Genomic DNA, 16,724 nt, shown 5'->3' with positions numbered 1-16,724 from the left:
GTAAAACAGCTCACACAACTAGCATTTCATTGTATGGAATAAACTAACTATGACAAGTTGTAAGAATACTGATACATGAAAAGCTACACAACTTACAGCCACAAGCCATTTATAGCTTATGCATCTTATACTCACACATATTTCAACCTCTATTACATCAATAGGATTTCTACTTTAAACCAAAACTCTCTATTCAGTTAGTCTCAATACTTAGCTGCATGAATACCCAATGCAGTAACTCATTTCTGCCAGTTCCTGTAAACAAAAAAGGTTTATTGCCTTTCATTTTTACTACAGTAAATTAACCAGCCCTAAACTCCATATTACTGATTAAATTCAAATCTCCACTTACATTTCATGTAAACACCCTGCTGCTTATATGATTTTGAATTGCTTTAAATCATCATCACCATCGTTTAACGTCCGCTTTCCATGCTAGCATGGGTTGGACAGTTCAACTGGGGTCTGGGAAGCCAGGAGGCTGCACCAGGCCCAGTCTGATCTGGCAGTGTTTCTACAGCTGGATGCCCTTCCTAATGCCAACCATTCCATGAGTGTAGTGGGTGCTTTTTACGTGCCAGACGAGGCTGGCAATGAAAAATCCTCTTTTTTATATTACTTTGAATAAATATGGCACCACTTAGAATTGGACAAGGTTTGCACTGAATATGGAACAAGTGGAAAATAAATAATATATGTATATAACTTTGCACTGCAACTTCTGCACCCCACCCACACAAAAAACAAAACAAAAAAAAACACTTTTTTTTCTATAAGCATATGAAGGTCACCAATTGTAGAGAAAATGCAGTTGGTAGCTACACAGTGATTTTGTACTTTTCCCACCTTGCACTAGAGCTGTTCAGTTTAAGTGGTGAGTTAAATTCAGACTGATATAAACAATGGTTCAAAGTGTTTACTGTGAAAGACTGTGAGAACAGGTTAAAAAAATATTAATGTTGATACAGGTTAAATTTTATATATGGGTATACATGTTCATTTTGAAAGTCTTGCATGTTTTGGAGGACATGATTCTGCAGAGGTAAAGATAAGAAAGAATAAATATATTTTCTTATGGGAACTGGCAGAAATTACTGATTTGGATAGTCAGGTGGCACATAAAAAGCACCCACTACACTCTCGGAGTGATTGGCATTAGGAAGGGCATCCGGCTGTAGAAACTCTGCCAGATCAAGATTGAGGCCTGGTGCAGCCATCTGGTTGCCAGCCCTCAGTCAAAACCATCCAACCCATGCTAGCATGGAAAACGGACGTTAAATGATGATGATGATGAAACAGACCATATGGATTGGGATATGATGTGGTATGGTCTCTTACTGAACCATTTCACTATCAGCACCGACACCTCTATTAACTTGAGCATGTGCTTCATATTAAGACTAGCTAAATGAAGGATATTCTGCTGATGTGATGGAAGTTGAACAATGTGTAAGCTGCAATGGCTTGTAACTATCAGCTGTATAGGCTGAAGAACGGCATGTGATTGCAATAGCTGCAAAATGGTTTATGGAGGTAAATTGTACAACAGTACATATTTCAATAATCATGCAATTTATCAAAGTCGGTTTAGTCCGTGTAGAGAAATGAAAGATAAATAAGCTATATGACTCAAATCAAGCTGTGGTATGAATGCTTTCTCCAAGAATGACTATTTGCAGGGCTACAGAACCAGTCATTAGATAAATGGTAAACAAGCTCTTTATCATGGCTGATATAACGAGTTGCAATAATTAGTCTGTACAGTCGCTGACTGTTGAAATGTTGAGATGCTTTGTGGATAAAAACAACTAAGGGCTGTAGTCCTCTAGAGTTCTTGATAAAAGTATTATTGTGAGCTGCTGGTAAAAGCCTGAATGATAAGAGACTTACTCTACTTGTAACAATAACAGTCTGTAGGCCAGTCTGTAGAGAAGCAAAAAAATATATTGACTCTTTTATAAGAATGTATGCTTGGAATAAATTATTATTTGGATACATTCATTTCTTGTATAATGTTGACTCCTTTAGTAGTAATAGTGTTAAATTTTCAATTAAGTCACAGATGGTTCAATCCTTGGTGTAAGATCACTGGCTACAAACAATTTTCATTAAAAAATCATTTAATTTTAATGCCTTACCTTTTTTCAAAAGGTAATGTAAACAGTGAATTTTACAGACATTACACAAGCTACACAATGAATAAACATGACATTGATTGGGTGTTAATTAAGAAAAGGGCAAATCAAGTTTGTGAATGCAAGTTCATATTGATGGCATGTAAAGACAATCACTTCCCCTATTATCATAAGCAAATTACTTTAAAATATCATAATTGCAAATAAGGCTTGATAACACATCGCTGAAATTGCCAAGAAGGCTGAGGGTGTCTAGGCATCACTCACCAAGTCCTTTGTGAGCCACTCTCCGGCTATTTATCTGCGGCTTTATATAGCTATGGTACGACATCACCTGGAATTTGTATCACCGGTCTGGAACCCCTATCTTGCCCAGGATATTAATCGTCTGGAAGCCATTCAGCGACGTGCAACCAAGAGAATACCCTCCATCAGGCATCTGCCATATTCTGAATGCCTTACTTCCCTGGGCATGGACACATTGAAACTCTGACGTCTGGCAGCTGACTTGGCAGACACCCATAAAATTATTAACCATCTTACAAACAATAACTCTGAGCACCTTTTCAAACTCCACCTGTCGAACACCTGTGGACATGTTTACAAAGTCAGAAAACAACACAGCTCCCATGACTTTCGGAAACATTTTTTCACGCTAAGAGTTGCTGAAGCATGGAACAAACTGCCAGCATCAGTTGTTAGTTGTTGGAGCACTGCATCCTTCAAAACTTCCATGCTTCCTGAGATTCGCCAACACTACACCTGATTTTCTCCCCTCCACACACACATGCAAGCATGTATCTGACTCATACATTGTTCACTTTCCAGACATTTGTACATTACTGCATATACTTTATATGCACTTTTTGACAAGTTGTGGTGCACCTGAGCACTGTATACAATAATTTCATTATTATTTATTATAATTAAGTGAAACTATGACACCCAGTCAAGTTATTCTTATGTAAAACATTGAGTTTTGAAATGCAGAAGAACAGGTGAACTTTGAGTTTACTCACGTTCAAAAATACATGCTTACAATGGGTTTGGAAGTTTATATCAACAGCATTAGAACAACTGACATTATCAGAATTAATACTTCTCTATCTAGAGGACTAATGATGCGAGCTAACTAATCTGAAAATAATTTATAAACTGCATAGTTTACTCTCAAGTCTGGGTAATATCATTAGATTAAATTGAAATTATTCACCTTAATAAATTATATTTATAATTGACTTGAGTTACTAGTGAAACTGATAGGCTTGACTAAGACCAGGCACTATGGCAGTATCAGCCATTGCTTGTAGTAGTATTATGCTACTTTAACCCTTTAGCATTCAGATTACTCTGTCAAATATAATGCTTTTTCATTCACATTGTTTTGAATTAATCCTGCATTATCTTGTAGCTCTGAGAATTTGATGATGTGATGGTTTATTTTGCGGATGTCATTGTAGGATATGAGTGAGAGGCCAGATCTAGATGGTTTGACCATAAAAGAAGTAGAAAATTTGGGCCGGATATGGCCGGTTTAAACTAACATACAGATTTGCAAATCTGGCATAAAATTCAAAATTCTTTTTCTCTACAAGGTTTGACTGTGCTTAAATGAAAGCTTAGAAAGGGAATTAACAATTACTATTGTCAGGCTGAGGCATCAGAAAACCCAAAGTTGATGTTGTACTTCATAGTTTGAATAAATTCAAATACACACAAAATCATACACAGTTATTTTTTTAATATTTTCAAAGATTATCAATTATTATCAATAGCGAAACTTTGATAAATGAGCTATGCATTACAACTGCAGCTTATAATGTTTACATGTGTACAGTGCAGTTTTTCAGCCTATGACTAGAATCAGATACTGGCCACTTGTCAAGTTATCTCTCCTTACAAATACAGATAGGCCAGTCAGTATTGTTGAACAGATGCTTTTCTCATGTCACGTTATGTGGTTGATGACAGAAAGTTGTAATAGAAAATATCAGGAATAAAAAAAGAGAGAAAGAAATGAAGGAAGTAATGTACAAAGAACATGTTCCTTGGTTTCTCCTTTTACTTTTTTCTCCCAGAAGCTAACAATATGTTAATTAAAGACAGCCACCACTAAAATAATCAAATACTTTTACTGATTGAGACACTTTATTAACAAAAAATCACACACACACACATACACACGAGTTGGTAGTGTCCTGCATAATAACTTGCATGAAAGGCAAGCATAAATAAGCTGAAATGACAAGCGAGTCTTAAAGGACATCTTCAGTTGGTGATGTATGCAGGGGAGACAAAAACGTGATGTGAATGAATGCTACTAATATATATTGACAGCAGAAAATATCTTTTGTTGAATTGTAGCAATCTGCCATACTTCCTTGCTTTATCAACATAAAAATATACACACACAAAAAGGGGGAAAAAAACAGCCAAAGTAGAAGGATCTGTTTAGATTTCATGAACCAGTGAAGATGGGGGTTCCATATGTTTACTTAACTTGCTGAAAATAGTAGCCAAATGTTTCTCAAATCACACACTACTCTCTTGTGAAAAGGAAGCTGCATCAGATAATCTGGTCCAATATTTTAGGTGTAGTTACAGACAGCAATCAGGTATTTGCAGAATTTACATCTTCATAAGTAACAAAGATACTCAGAAGTTTGGTACACTATGCAAAATCATAAGCAAGCTAGAGACAGGAGGACAAGTCACCAACTACAAAACACAAGCCCCAAAAATTATGGTGCATGTCTATCTATCTTAGGTGGAGGTGCATGGTTTAGTGGTCAGGGTGTTGGACTCATGATCATAAGATTGTAGTTTCAATTCATGGACCAGGTGATGTGTTCTTGAGCAAAAACACTTCATTTCATGTCGCTCCAGTCCAATAAGCTAATAAAAATGAGTAATCCAGTGATGACTGGTGTCCTGTCCACAGAAGAATATATATGCCAGAAAAATCAAGAAACTAACCCTATGCTCTTTATGGAGTAATGTGGATTAACCCTGTCTATATTAGATAAATGCACCACACAAAATACACTCAGCCAGCTCAACTCTGTCCAAATGAAAGCTCTGAAAATTGTTACAATTAATGAAATAAAAGTTGTCAAAATAGTTTACATTACAGGGAAGAAATTATTGTAACAACATCACTCTATAAAATGAACTATGTAGACCAATGAACTACAATTCAAAAGTTGTAGTACAAGGACTAGTACTTTCACACCTATACATCTCCTCTAGATGCACTTTCTGCACACAGCTATTAATACATGGAACTATCTTTTAAAAAGCTACAATTGGAACTGTCTTAGTTGATAGAACATAAACTTTCAAAGGTTGAGAGAACAAACACTTCATTATTTTCCCCAGAGAGAGATTCTCCTTCATTGACCTGATACATCATCATCATCGTTTAACGTCCGCTTTCCATGCTATGCTAGCATGGGTTGGATGGTTTGACTGAGGGCTGGCAAGCCAGAAGGCTGTACTAGGCTCCAATCCGATCTCACAAAGTTACTACAGCTGGATGCCCTTCCTAATGCCAACCACTCTGAGAGTGTAATGGGTGCTTTTTATGTGCCAGCGACACGAGGGTCAGTCAGGCGGTACTGGCATCAACCATGCGTGAATGGTGCTTTTTACGTGCCACCGGCACAGGAGCCAGTCAAGCAGCACTGACAATGACCATGATTGAATGATGGTTTTTACATGCCACCGGCACAGGACCAGTCAGGTGGCACTGGCATCATCGACAATGCTTGAATGGTGCTTTTTATGTGCCACCGGCATGGGAACCAGTCAGGTGGCACTGGCAACGATCATGCTCAAATGGTGCTTTTAACGTGCCACTAGCATGGGTGCCAATTAGGCGGTACTGTCATCAGCCACCTATATATATATATATATATATATATAAAATTAATTAAGGGTAGAAATTGATATTAGTCAATTAAAACCAGTGGTCTAGCATATTAAAAAGAATCCGAAGATTAAAATATTTTTATATACAAATTAAGGACTGAACACGAAAAGTGGACAGTCAACATGCTAGATATAGACGTCAAATCGCCATTCTCTACAAAGAGTATGTTCTCAAATAAAACTCAGCACAAAACCAAAGCATTGTGGAGAATGGTGATTTGACGTCTATATCTAGCATGTTGACTGTCCACTTTTCATGTTCAGTCCTTAATTTGTATGTATGTATGTATGTATATATATATATATATATATGGAGAGAGAGAGAGAGAGTTTAGGAAATTACTTGATACAGTTATAATATTTAGAGAAAGATTATTTTCAAAAAGTGAAGATTAAGAAAAAAAACAATCTTTTAGAGAGCAGAATGGTACCAACCTCTAGGAAGGAACCTCACAAATTGTGTGTAGGCTGTAATAATTCATTAAAGCCTACATACTATTCCACTCTCCAAAAAGTTCTTCTCCCAATCTTAACCTTTTGAAAAAAATCCCTCTACAAATGCATAAAATTATATATAGGTGTAGGAGTGGCTGTGTGGTAAGTAGCTTGCTTACGAACCACATGATTCTGGGTTCAGTCCCACTGTGTGGCACCCTGGGCAAGTGTCTTCTACTAGAGCCTCGGGCCGACCAAAGCCTTGTGAGTGGATTTGGTAGATGGAAACTGAAAGAAGCCCATCATATATATGTATATGTGTGTGTATGTATATATATATATGTATGTATGTGTGTGTGTATATGTTTGTATGCCTGCGTTTGTCCCCACTGAACATCGCTTGACAACCGATGCTGGTGTGCTTACGTCCTCGTAACTTAGCGGTTCGGCAAAAGAGACCGATAGAATAAGTACTAGGCTTACAAAGAATAAGCCATGGGGTCGATTTGCTCGACTAAGGGTGGTACTCCAGCATGGCCACAGTCAAATGACTGAAACAAGTAAAAGAGTATACATATAATAAAGATAAAGAGATACAGTGGTCACGAATGGAAAATCTTTCATTGTAGGTCTGTTTATTCAGGAGTGACTTATTCAGGGGTTACTAAATACATTGCAATATTGAGGAGGAGAATGGTGATGACATTTTTGTACTTCTGTCTACTGTACAGAATTAGAGTAAAATGGACCAGAAATCTAAAGCTATTCCAGTAATAACGCATTGGAAAAATAAAGATGTGTAAAGACAGAGATTAGCTGAGAGGTTGTAATGCTGTACTACCTACTGATTCTGTGATCAGCACCTAACCAGTACAGCTATAAAGTTGTATCCCTAGGCAAGGCACATAACTCAGCTTGTCTCAGTATAGCTGCCAATAAACAGTACTACTACTACTTCACTCTGAGAAGCTAATTATTTGAAAAATATCCTGCTGTAAAATTAACTGCTCCATCCAATCTCATTCCACCCATGTTAATCTGGAAATTATAACAAATAAACTACAATTAGCGATGTATTTAAACTGTGAATAGAATTTCCACTTTGTATCCATTATAGGAAGAATGTAAGGGAGAGTGATTATCAATTTTAGCTTTAGCTCCATTTTGGAAATAATATCAAATTCTTCTACATCATTATCTAATGGCAGTTAGCCCTAAAAAGAAAAACAAAAAGTGTTTTCTTCTTGCCAGAACATTAACCCTTTCATTGCCATATTTATTTTGAGATGCTCTGTGTTTCTTTCAATTATTTTAAATCATCATCATCATCGTCGTCGTTTAACGTCCGTTCTCCATGCTAGCATGGGTTGGACGGTTCGACCGGGGTTCTGGGAAGCCAGAAGGCTGCACCAGGCTCCAGTCTAATCTGGCAATGTTTCTACAGCTGGATGCCCTTCCTAACGCCAACAATTTAGTGAAATAACTTAAGTTATCATTAAGCTAGTGTTAGGAACATAAATTGTGACTAAGGTTTGGTGGAAGATTTTAATTCAAAACTTATGAAAACAAGACATTTGTACTACAGAGCCAGAGCTGGTTTCAGCCAGGTTGGTAACGAAAGGGTTAAGTTAGAGAAGGCAACTGCTTCAGTTAATCAATGTTAACAGTGTTAGGAAAGTGAATTTAGTGAAGATTTCAAGTGATATTCATAGATTAAATTTTCAGAACACTAGGTAAGAGGGGAGTTTTCTCAGTTCCCTATTACACAAAGAAGACAGAACTGATGAATTCATTTTAATACTAACAAAACCATTTATTATAACTAGAGAAGTGTTAATTATATTTTGAAATTTACATTGGTGAATATAAATTGAATAAAATTTGATTTATGATTGTAGTCATAGTAATAATAAGATGAAAATCCTGATAATAATAGTTGATGGGTAGAACAGAGATAATTGTAAATGTTGTTCCAGTACTAACTAGACCTAACCATTATTTTGCTTGATCTGGGCAAATATATCTACTAAAATACATTATAATAATTTATTTCAGATAACATATTCTGAAATTCAAATACAAAAATGTAGGTGTAAAGAAAAAAAATTTAAAATAAATTTAAAATATTAAGTAATATCAGCCAAATTTTAATAGCTTATTTACAGATGCAATGTTTAGATATTTTATTACAGGCTTAATCATATATATTTATGCTATTCTAGCTCCTGATTATGGGAAATACTTTTAAATTTGAATTTTTCTTATCAGAATCAGACAAAATATCTCATCCCTGAACTATTGTTGATTTTATAAGTTGTAACTGAGCACCCATCTGGGATAGTGTAAACACATATTTTCAAGGCTGTACCTCCACCCAAACCGAACTGCACAATTCAGAAGCTTTCTCATAGAATCTACAACCACTTGCCCATTAGTCATTTGTATTCTTCCTCTCAAACAATCAATCAAAATCCATACCCTAAGGAAACCATAAGAGCACGATAACAGATTTGACACCCTCATCTTCCTCCAACTTTGCTGGTCATCATCAAGCTTTTCCACCATCATCCTCCCTGTCCATTAATTGACATTACTCGACCAGACTTGTTGTAGTCTACCTAAACCTCTTTTACAGATGAGGTAGGGTATACATGACCATATTTGCCAGAGCTAGAGTATCATGATGTACTACGCGTTTAAACCACTTTTTGACAATTGGCAGAAAAGTTTTGTGGTTTGTAGTCTTCCCAACAACTTTTCTCCTAGCACTCATTAGTTTAATGTGTTTCTAATTCTTCTAACATTACAAAAATTACTTCCAGTCTTCTAAATTTACTGACTACATACCATTCCCACTAAATGAGTACCATCCCCACATAACCTAAATGTTTAACTCAATTCTTCTCCAATTATCTTCAATGTATCCCACCCATTTTTGTTTTTAGAAATATTTTGAAGAACAACCAGTCATAAGCTATACTGTGTGATTTCTGCAAAACCTTATGAAGAAGAGAAAATAGAATCTAGGTGGACAATTCCCATTAAAGTTACTGCCAATTCTGATTTTGATTGTTAAGGATTCTCATATAGAACTAGTACAGCTGTCATGTACCATTTACATTATAGAATATTGGTTCCATTTCCCAAGTTTTCTCAAAGTTAACAAGCATAAAGTTGTTTTTGGATAAGAACTCTCAGTTTCTTATAAGAAATATAACACCTGAATTTCTATGTACTTGTTCAAACTCAAACTACATTTCAACCAAATCTAACTAAACTTGTACTAGCTTTACAATAACTACCTTGCTAATTACTCAATCTTTTCAGCAATTACTTTTTTTTTAACAGCTGTTGTACATTTCCTATACTTTTATTACAGATGATTTATTATAAATTAGTCCTTTGAAAGCCATCTCTGGAAGGCAAATTTGATATGGTTGATGTTCAGGCTGAACATCTGTTGGTAAATGTCTGCAGGAAAATCATGGATGGGAATGGAATTTCAGAAAGATGCAGTTCTAAAGGTGTAATTGGGAACAGTGGTTAGTATAGGGATTGAGATTTGAGATTTTGCTAGGTTAGCTGGATGTATTGGGTTGTCTGGAAAGTTCATGCCAATTAATAGTAGCTTACCTTTCGACTTATTTTAGAACACGGTTGAGTCCATAAAATAGGATTTGACTACACCTCCATTTAGAGCACAGTTTAAGCTACCTTTTCATGGAGGAAGATTTATGTTCCTATAACCTCTGTTAATTCTGTAACCCTTTAAAATGGAAGATAAGAAAGTTCATTTTCGGCACTTGATGCTTTGGGAACCAGACAAAAATTGCTGCAGCTCGGCTGGGATGTGTTACCCCACCCTCCATATTCACCAGATATTGCTCCTTCAAATTTCCACTTATTCAGGTCTCTGCAGAATAGTCTAAATGGCAAAAATTTCAAATCCTTGGATGACGTAAAAAGATACCTTGATGAATTCTTTGCCATGAACCACCTCAATTCTGGGAAGAGGGTATTTTCAAGTTAAAGGAAAGATGGAGATGCATTGTGCAACAAAATGGTTCATATTTGGTTGATTAAAAATGTAATGGCAAGTATTTATTGACCTTTTTCTTTCCTTTAAAATTCGGCACAAACTTTCTGGACAACCCAATAAATAAGGGGTATACAACTAAAACTATTTCAGAGCTGCAGAGGCTGAGATAACAGTAGTAGAAGGTAACAAGAAACAGCAAACGTGAGCAACAGGTGGTTGTGCTTTAGTGAAGGAATCTTAACCAGTCATTCAAATAGTTTCTTTTGGTTATTTGAGTGTACAGTAGCAGCACATCTCACACATGTGAAATGTACTCAGATGTGAGTCTTACTTGAGCTTTAGAGAGTAAAGTCAACATATGGGCTGAAGTAATTTCTCTCTCTAAAGAAGAATCCTAGCTTTTGTCATGTAGTTTTGATAATATATGGGGAAGGCCACCATGAAAGATCAGAGATGATCAGGCTTAGCATTTGTAGTGACTTTCAAAGTTTTAATAATATGTTGTTCAAGAGTAGAGAATGTAGGAAGAAACCTTTCCTTGATATGTATAGCAACTGAGTCTTTGTGCTGCTGAAAGAGGTGAAGGTTTTGTTGAGTGTCAGTGCGTTTTTAGTCCCAGGTCAATACTGACCAAACTGATCAATGTTCGAAGGCATTCCAGTCATAACCATCTCAATATTGCATATAGTGCATCTAGGATAGCATTATCTAATGTACTCTTTTTTGAAGATGGTAGGATGTTATATAAGGGAGAGTTTGGCTTCTTCATAAACACATCTTGCATGTGTTGCTAAAATAACTACAGTTGGTTCTGAGGGGTTTTCTCCAGTATGGTAGGGTGTATTATTTGTTTACATTGTTGCAGCACAGTTGTAGGATAATCCACTAAGTGATTAAGTTGATTAACTGATAACTCCATCTAATTAATTACTAATGTCTTATGGTTCCACTACACTTTTATTTATCATATTTATTCCAAAGATCTCTCATAATAACGCTTCTATGCTTATCTTTTTAATCATTAATGGAAAAAAAGTGCCCATATAATTTTCAATACATTTCTCTTTACCTGATATTTTGATTTATTTGAGCATGTTGTTATGGAGTTTGTAACACTATGCTTTCATCTTCCAAATGTTCAAATCAAATCTACTTATTATATAAAAATGAATGGAGAATGTAGAAATGCAAAGATGAAAAAAAAAGGAGAGAAGAAAGATCGATAAGTGGGTGCTGAAACCCCATTTGAAAAGTCTGATGAAACCTTTACCTAGGACTCTCGAAAGTGACAAGGAAAGGAAAAGCAAGAAACACATTTAATAATACAGATTTATTGTAATTTTTACAATTAAGTTCGGTAATGAATGAACAAATTTCATCATTATAAAAAGAAACATCTGTATCATGATGTTGATAGTAGGCTATGGCAGAAGTAAAAATATGTTAAAACAAGGCTCGGTTAAATTTACGAGCGCACATCGCTTATGTTAAAATAATTCACCCAGGTTTATTCTGGCCGAACAGAGCTAAGACGAAGGGCATTACAACTAGGGCTATTTCGAATAGTCATTTTAAGAAGGTTGGGGATGATTTGAAGGAGATTTGAATGTTATTCCTCATCAAGCAACAAGTTGTCACTGTAGCTAATAATTACTTCGATTGTTGTCTAACATTTCAACTTACAGCTGTTTGCTTTAGCTGTCAGCACTGACAATTGCACTAGTGATACTACTACCGCTGCCGCCGCCCATATCGTAGCTACAAGCTTGTTTTTCCTTTTTTCCCCTCTGCTATTTGTGGTGGGTATCGTGTTTATTAAGCAAGTTCTTAGAGAATCAAATTAACTTCTAGAATTCCTTTCACCTCCTTTACTAACTACTCGGTGGAGAAGCAGGTGCTTCACAGCTCATTATCTCTCATCTTTAATAACTATATAGGTTGTTGACTTTGCAGTAAATTAGAATCCTCATAGCCCCCCTTTCATCATCATCTACATTGCCATTATGGCAATTTTCTTGCCTATGTCAGTTACACTTCTACACTCTACCATTAACCTAACATTAAGATGATTAGTCATAATATTATCGATTATAATAACCATTACTTAACAGTCACTAAGTGATAAATCTCGTTGATGCTGTTGCTATTGGTAGCAGTACAGCCATGGAACAAGTCAGCGTCATTTTAACAACGTTGATTTAGTATGAGAAGTAAACATTTGCATAGCTCATCTCAGCATAGAAGCAAGAACAAGTTTTCTGGGAAATATGCACGAGATTGTTTGTAAATAAACCACATTGATATTCTACTCTTATCAAAGTGTAATCTACTTATCAAATTAACCACATTCACAGAGAGAGAGGAAGAGAGAAAGCGTGGGTAGATATAGAGATTTCCTTTTTAAGAGGTTCGACAATTATGTATAAAATATACATGAGAGAGAAGAAAATGAAGAAACGAAATTTACATGTAGTAGTGACAAAACAAGCAAGGTATCCATATATATCAATTATATTAATATTTGTACAACTTATGACAGACGAGTCTGGCTTCGGTTCGTAAAGTGATGACTAAAAGAGCGTATTTTTATACTTAATTAAATCAGTATTGAGAGGTACTATATTTAAATACGCACGATTGAGTACGTGTGTGTGTGTGCGCGCATAAATAAAATGTAGGCACGAGGTTAATTAAATGGATGTTGTGTGTGTGTGTGTGTACGTAAGCGATTGTGCATAGTAGGGTTTTTGCATGTAATATATATATGTATATTTGTGTGTATGTGTGCATATATATATATATGCACACATACACACAAATATACATACATAAATACACACACACACTTTATACATATATAAATAGAAAGAGAGGTGCGTATGGGTATACAGAAATTAGTATAGTTATGATAGTTCATTCAAACTTTTTCCAGAGATAACACACTGTCAATAAAATGGAAATGGTTCCGACGAAAACAATCGACTCCAGTCTACGGAATTGGTTTTGCCCTCGCTCTACGACGCAAGTAACCATTACTACAAAGAGAATTGAATCAACGTATATATATATAAACGACTCTAATAAATGAATGATGGTGGATGAAAGGCATAAATCGCACCGACGGGATTTAAATCGAGAGATACTAGGTAAGCTTTAAGAAGCGCACAAGGTCTCCGATGGCTTGCTTGGATGGATTTTATTGCATAGCCCCCACATCAGCTCTACCAAGTAGAATTATGATAAAAAGGTCCCAGCCATGATATCAAGGATTAGATTATCCGATGTGGTCTTTCTTTTGAAGATAAGTTCTGGTTTGAGGAGAATGCAACTACTATTACTAGCTGGTCGAACGACCATGTAGAAACTTCCCCGTCTGGCTCGATAACATCAATGTCCATCCCATCCTTTTCCCGCTTGCGGAAAAACATAGTAAATGCCATGAGCAGAAAAAAATGGTATGTAGGTCATCGAGAACTCTCATCATCACTATCAATATTATTATTATTAAGGATGGCGAGTAACAGAAATAAACAAAATAGTATTTCGTTAAGTCCCTTTAAATTCTGAGTTCAAATCTTGCCAAAGTAAACTTTACTTTCTATGATTCTGAGGTTAGTCAATAAGATATGTATTAGTTAAGTACTGAAGTTGAGTAGATCAACAATACCGCATCTATGGCCTTGTGCCTGTATTAGAAATCATAATTAACAAGGGCGGTGGTTCGTTGAGCGCTGGAGAAGATATTTAATTGAATTCCATTTTTTAATTTATTTTGGTTCTAACTTGAAATTGCGTCAGGGTCGACTTTCTGTCCACCTTTCTGATGCGATAAAATAAGCACTCGTCAATAATTGATATCCGTTACATCGAATATGCCCTACCATCAAAAGTTATGACTGTGGTTGTCAGAATCAGACTATCAAGAAATTAACTCCCTAATTCCCGTTCCTCGATTATGAAAACATTTGACATCTATGAAAACTGCTTTCATCTTTCTATGGTCGAGAACATAAAGTACCAGTTAAGCACTAGGGTCGATGTAGTCGACCAGCTCCACCCTCAAAGTTTCAGGCCTTGTGCCTATAATAGAAAGAATTATTATTATAATTTGAACGTTTCAGAACCACATTGCCTTTTAGAAATGTAAGAAATATCCATGAAGACTATCGTTGCTTCGACTTTTTTTATTTTGAGTTTTAAATGTCACCCGAACTTGTTTTGCATTTTCTGTGACCGAGATTATTGACAAAATAGATAGTAGAAATTAACTAGTACAAGTAACTTAACTTTAAAAATAGATGTGGTATTGTTGATCTACTCAACTTTAGTACTTGATACATACCTTATTGACTAGCCCCAAAATCATAAAAAAATAAGTATTGTTCATAACTATGCCTAACTCCATAAATGCGAGATCCAGTTTTATTCAACTTGTTACGGAGTTGTGTTTTTTTTCCTTAACGGGCAAACATTAAAATAAAAATTTTATAGGGCAAAGTTTATAGAAAGTTACCGAATTTATATTTATAACAAGTTGGGTTAGCTTCTGTCTATCGTCTTTTTAAGTAGATTATAGGAAGCGGTTTCTTAACACGAAAACAAACTGAATATTAAACTTCGTTCTGGTTCTGATCATGTGTTAATTAACTACAACATTAAACACACATCACGCAAAATGAAATGTGTGTGTGTGTGTATACATACATATATTTATGCATGTTTCTATTGTTTTCTATTTTATCTCTAGGTTAGCAAGTATAAGAAAAACATTATTCAAAGCTGAATTTATCCGAACCTCACACGAAAAGCGTGTTCATTATGTGTGATATATCAAAATACCTTGCGGTACTTAGACTTCACCTTTAACACTTTTCACAGTAGTGGGTGTCGATAAGTACTTTAAAAGGATGAATCTCCCAAACTTCTTCAGTCAATGTACACTGACTCAATCATTTTCATTGAATATGCCCTACATATGTCAATAACGTTCTTGTTTAGCCCCAGGTCAACCTCAGTGTAACTGACTAATATATTTTTCTCCTTGATTTGGGCCGCTATATGAAACCGTTTTTATACAGTTGGTCAGTCTTCGACCAACACTATATGTATATATATATAATCATGTTTTTAAAATATCCCTTTAAGGATAGTTCATTATTTATTTACTTATTTCGCACAAGTTCTTTTAATCTTTGACTCAAGGCATTCATCCATTCATATATCGATATGTGTGCATGTGATGGTGTGATACCGTAATCATTACCGAACTCTGTATTTTTTTCTTCTCTAATTCCATATCAATCTTACAGTTGGTGTTTTATGTCAATATGGCATATCAAATATATATATATCAATTATTTTAAAAAGAAAAAAAATTTTTTACTATTGATTGTCATCACCATTTGGTAGGGAGACAACCAAAACAGTGACTGGCAAAGTTAGGGGAAAGAGAGACAGAAACAGAGGTGTGTGTGCATATATATATATATTATATATATATAGTGTATGTATGTATGTATATATATATATATTATATATATATAGTGTATGTATGTATGTATATATATATATATATATACCGCTGGATAGGAAAATATTGGGGTTTCAAGAAATGGAAGGGAAAAGCGAATCAAAACAAAACAGTAAATTAAGGACCAAGCTGTTTTGAATAATGAAGACAGTAACATTTTAAACAGCAGCCCTCTAGAAACACATATTAAACTTACTATCGCTGGTATTGCGTATTGAACCGCATTTCCCATCCTGGGGGTAAGTTTGCGTATTGAGTGTAGGCCGGCCCCGACATCTTGTTGCAGCTAACAATAAATACCAACTACTACTACATCTACTTGCAGCGTTTTTAGTAGCTTACTAGTGTTCCTGTTTATTAGGAAAAAAAAAAAACACACATGCAAGCTTCAGCCAATCGTCGACGACGACCTAAATGTCATAGTACCTCGGCAGACTTATTACAACAGACCTTGTCGTCATAATTACTTCCATCGTTTAGCATTCCAACTTCTATAATTCGTCCCTGGATTTATCGATTAATTAGCCAAGGATTCTAAATCTTAAAAACATTTAGCCTAGCTTTTTTTTTTTTTGTCTTTTTCTTCTTTTTTTTTTAAGCTAACCATAGTAACCTGTTTGCTATGGCAATGTTTATCAAAGAGAGCTGTTTCGAT

At 35.4% G+C, this 16,724-nt stretch overlaps 1 protein-coding gene across 4 annotated transcripts in view; it reads right to left on the bottom strand.

Moving 5' to 3' along the window:
* Nucleotides 1–16,436, bottom strand: part of LOC115218689 (mucin-5AC) — a 170,864-nt gene extending 154,428 nt beyond the window's left edge. For 2 of the 4 annotated variants that reach the window (XM_036507093.1, XM_029788625.2), the window contains exon 1: nucleotides 16,266–16,433. In XM_036507093.1, the coding sequence (XP_036362986.1) occupies nucleotides 16,266–16,345 (80 nt within the window). In that variant the 5' untranslated portion in view covers nucleotides 16,346–16,433. Of the gene's footprint in view, nucleotides 1–16,265 lie in introns of all 4 variants that reach the window. The other 2 variants (XM_036507088.1, XM_036507079.1) reach the window with 2 other exon arrangements.
* Between the last annotated feature and the right edge of the window lie 288 nt (nucleotides 16,437–16,724).

The sequence above is a fragment of the Octopus sinensis genome, linkage group LG1 (genome assembly GCF_006345805.1).
Source record: "Octopus sinensis linkage group LG1, ASM634580v1, whole genome shotgun sequence".
NCBI classification, from domain to species: Eukaryota; Metazoa; Mollusca; class Cephalopoda; order Octopoda; family Octopodidae; genus Octopus; species Octopus sinensis.
Note: the sequence above shows the minus strand (reverse complement) of the source record. Positions and strands in the feature narration are given on the sequence as shown.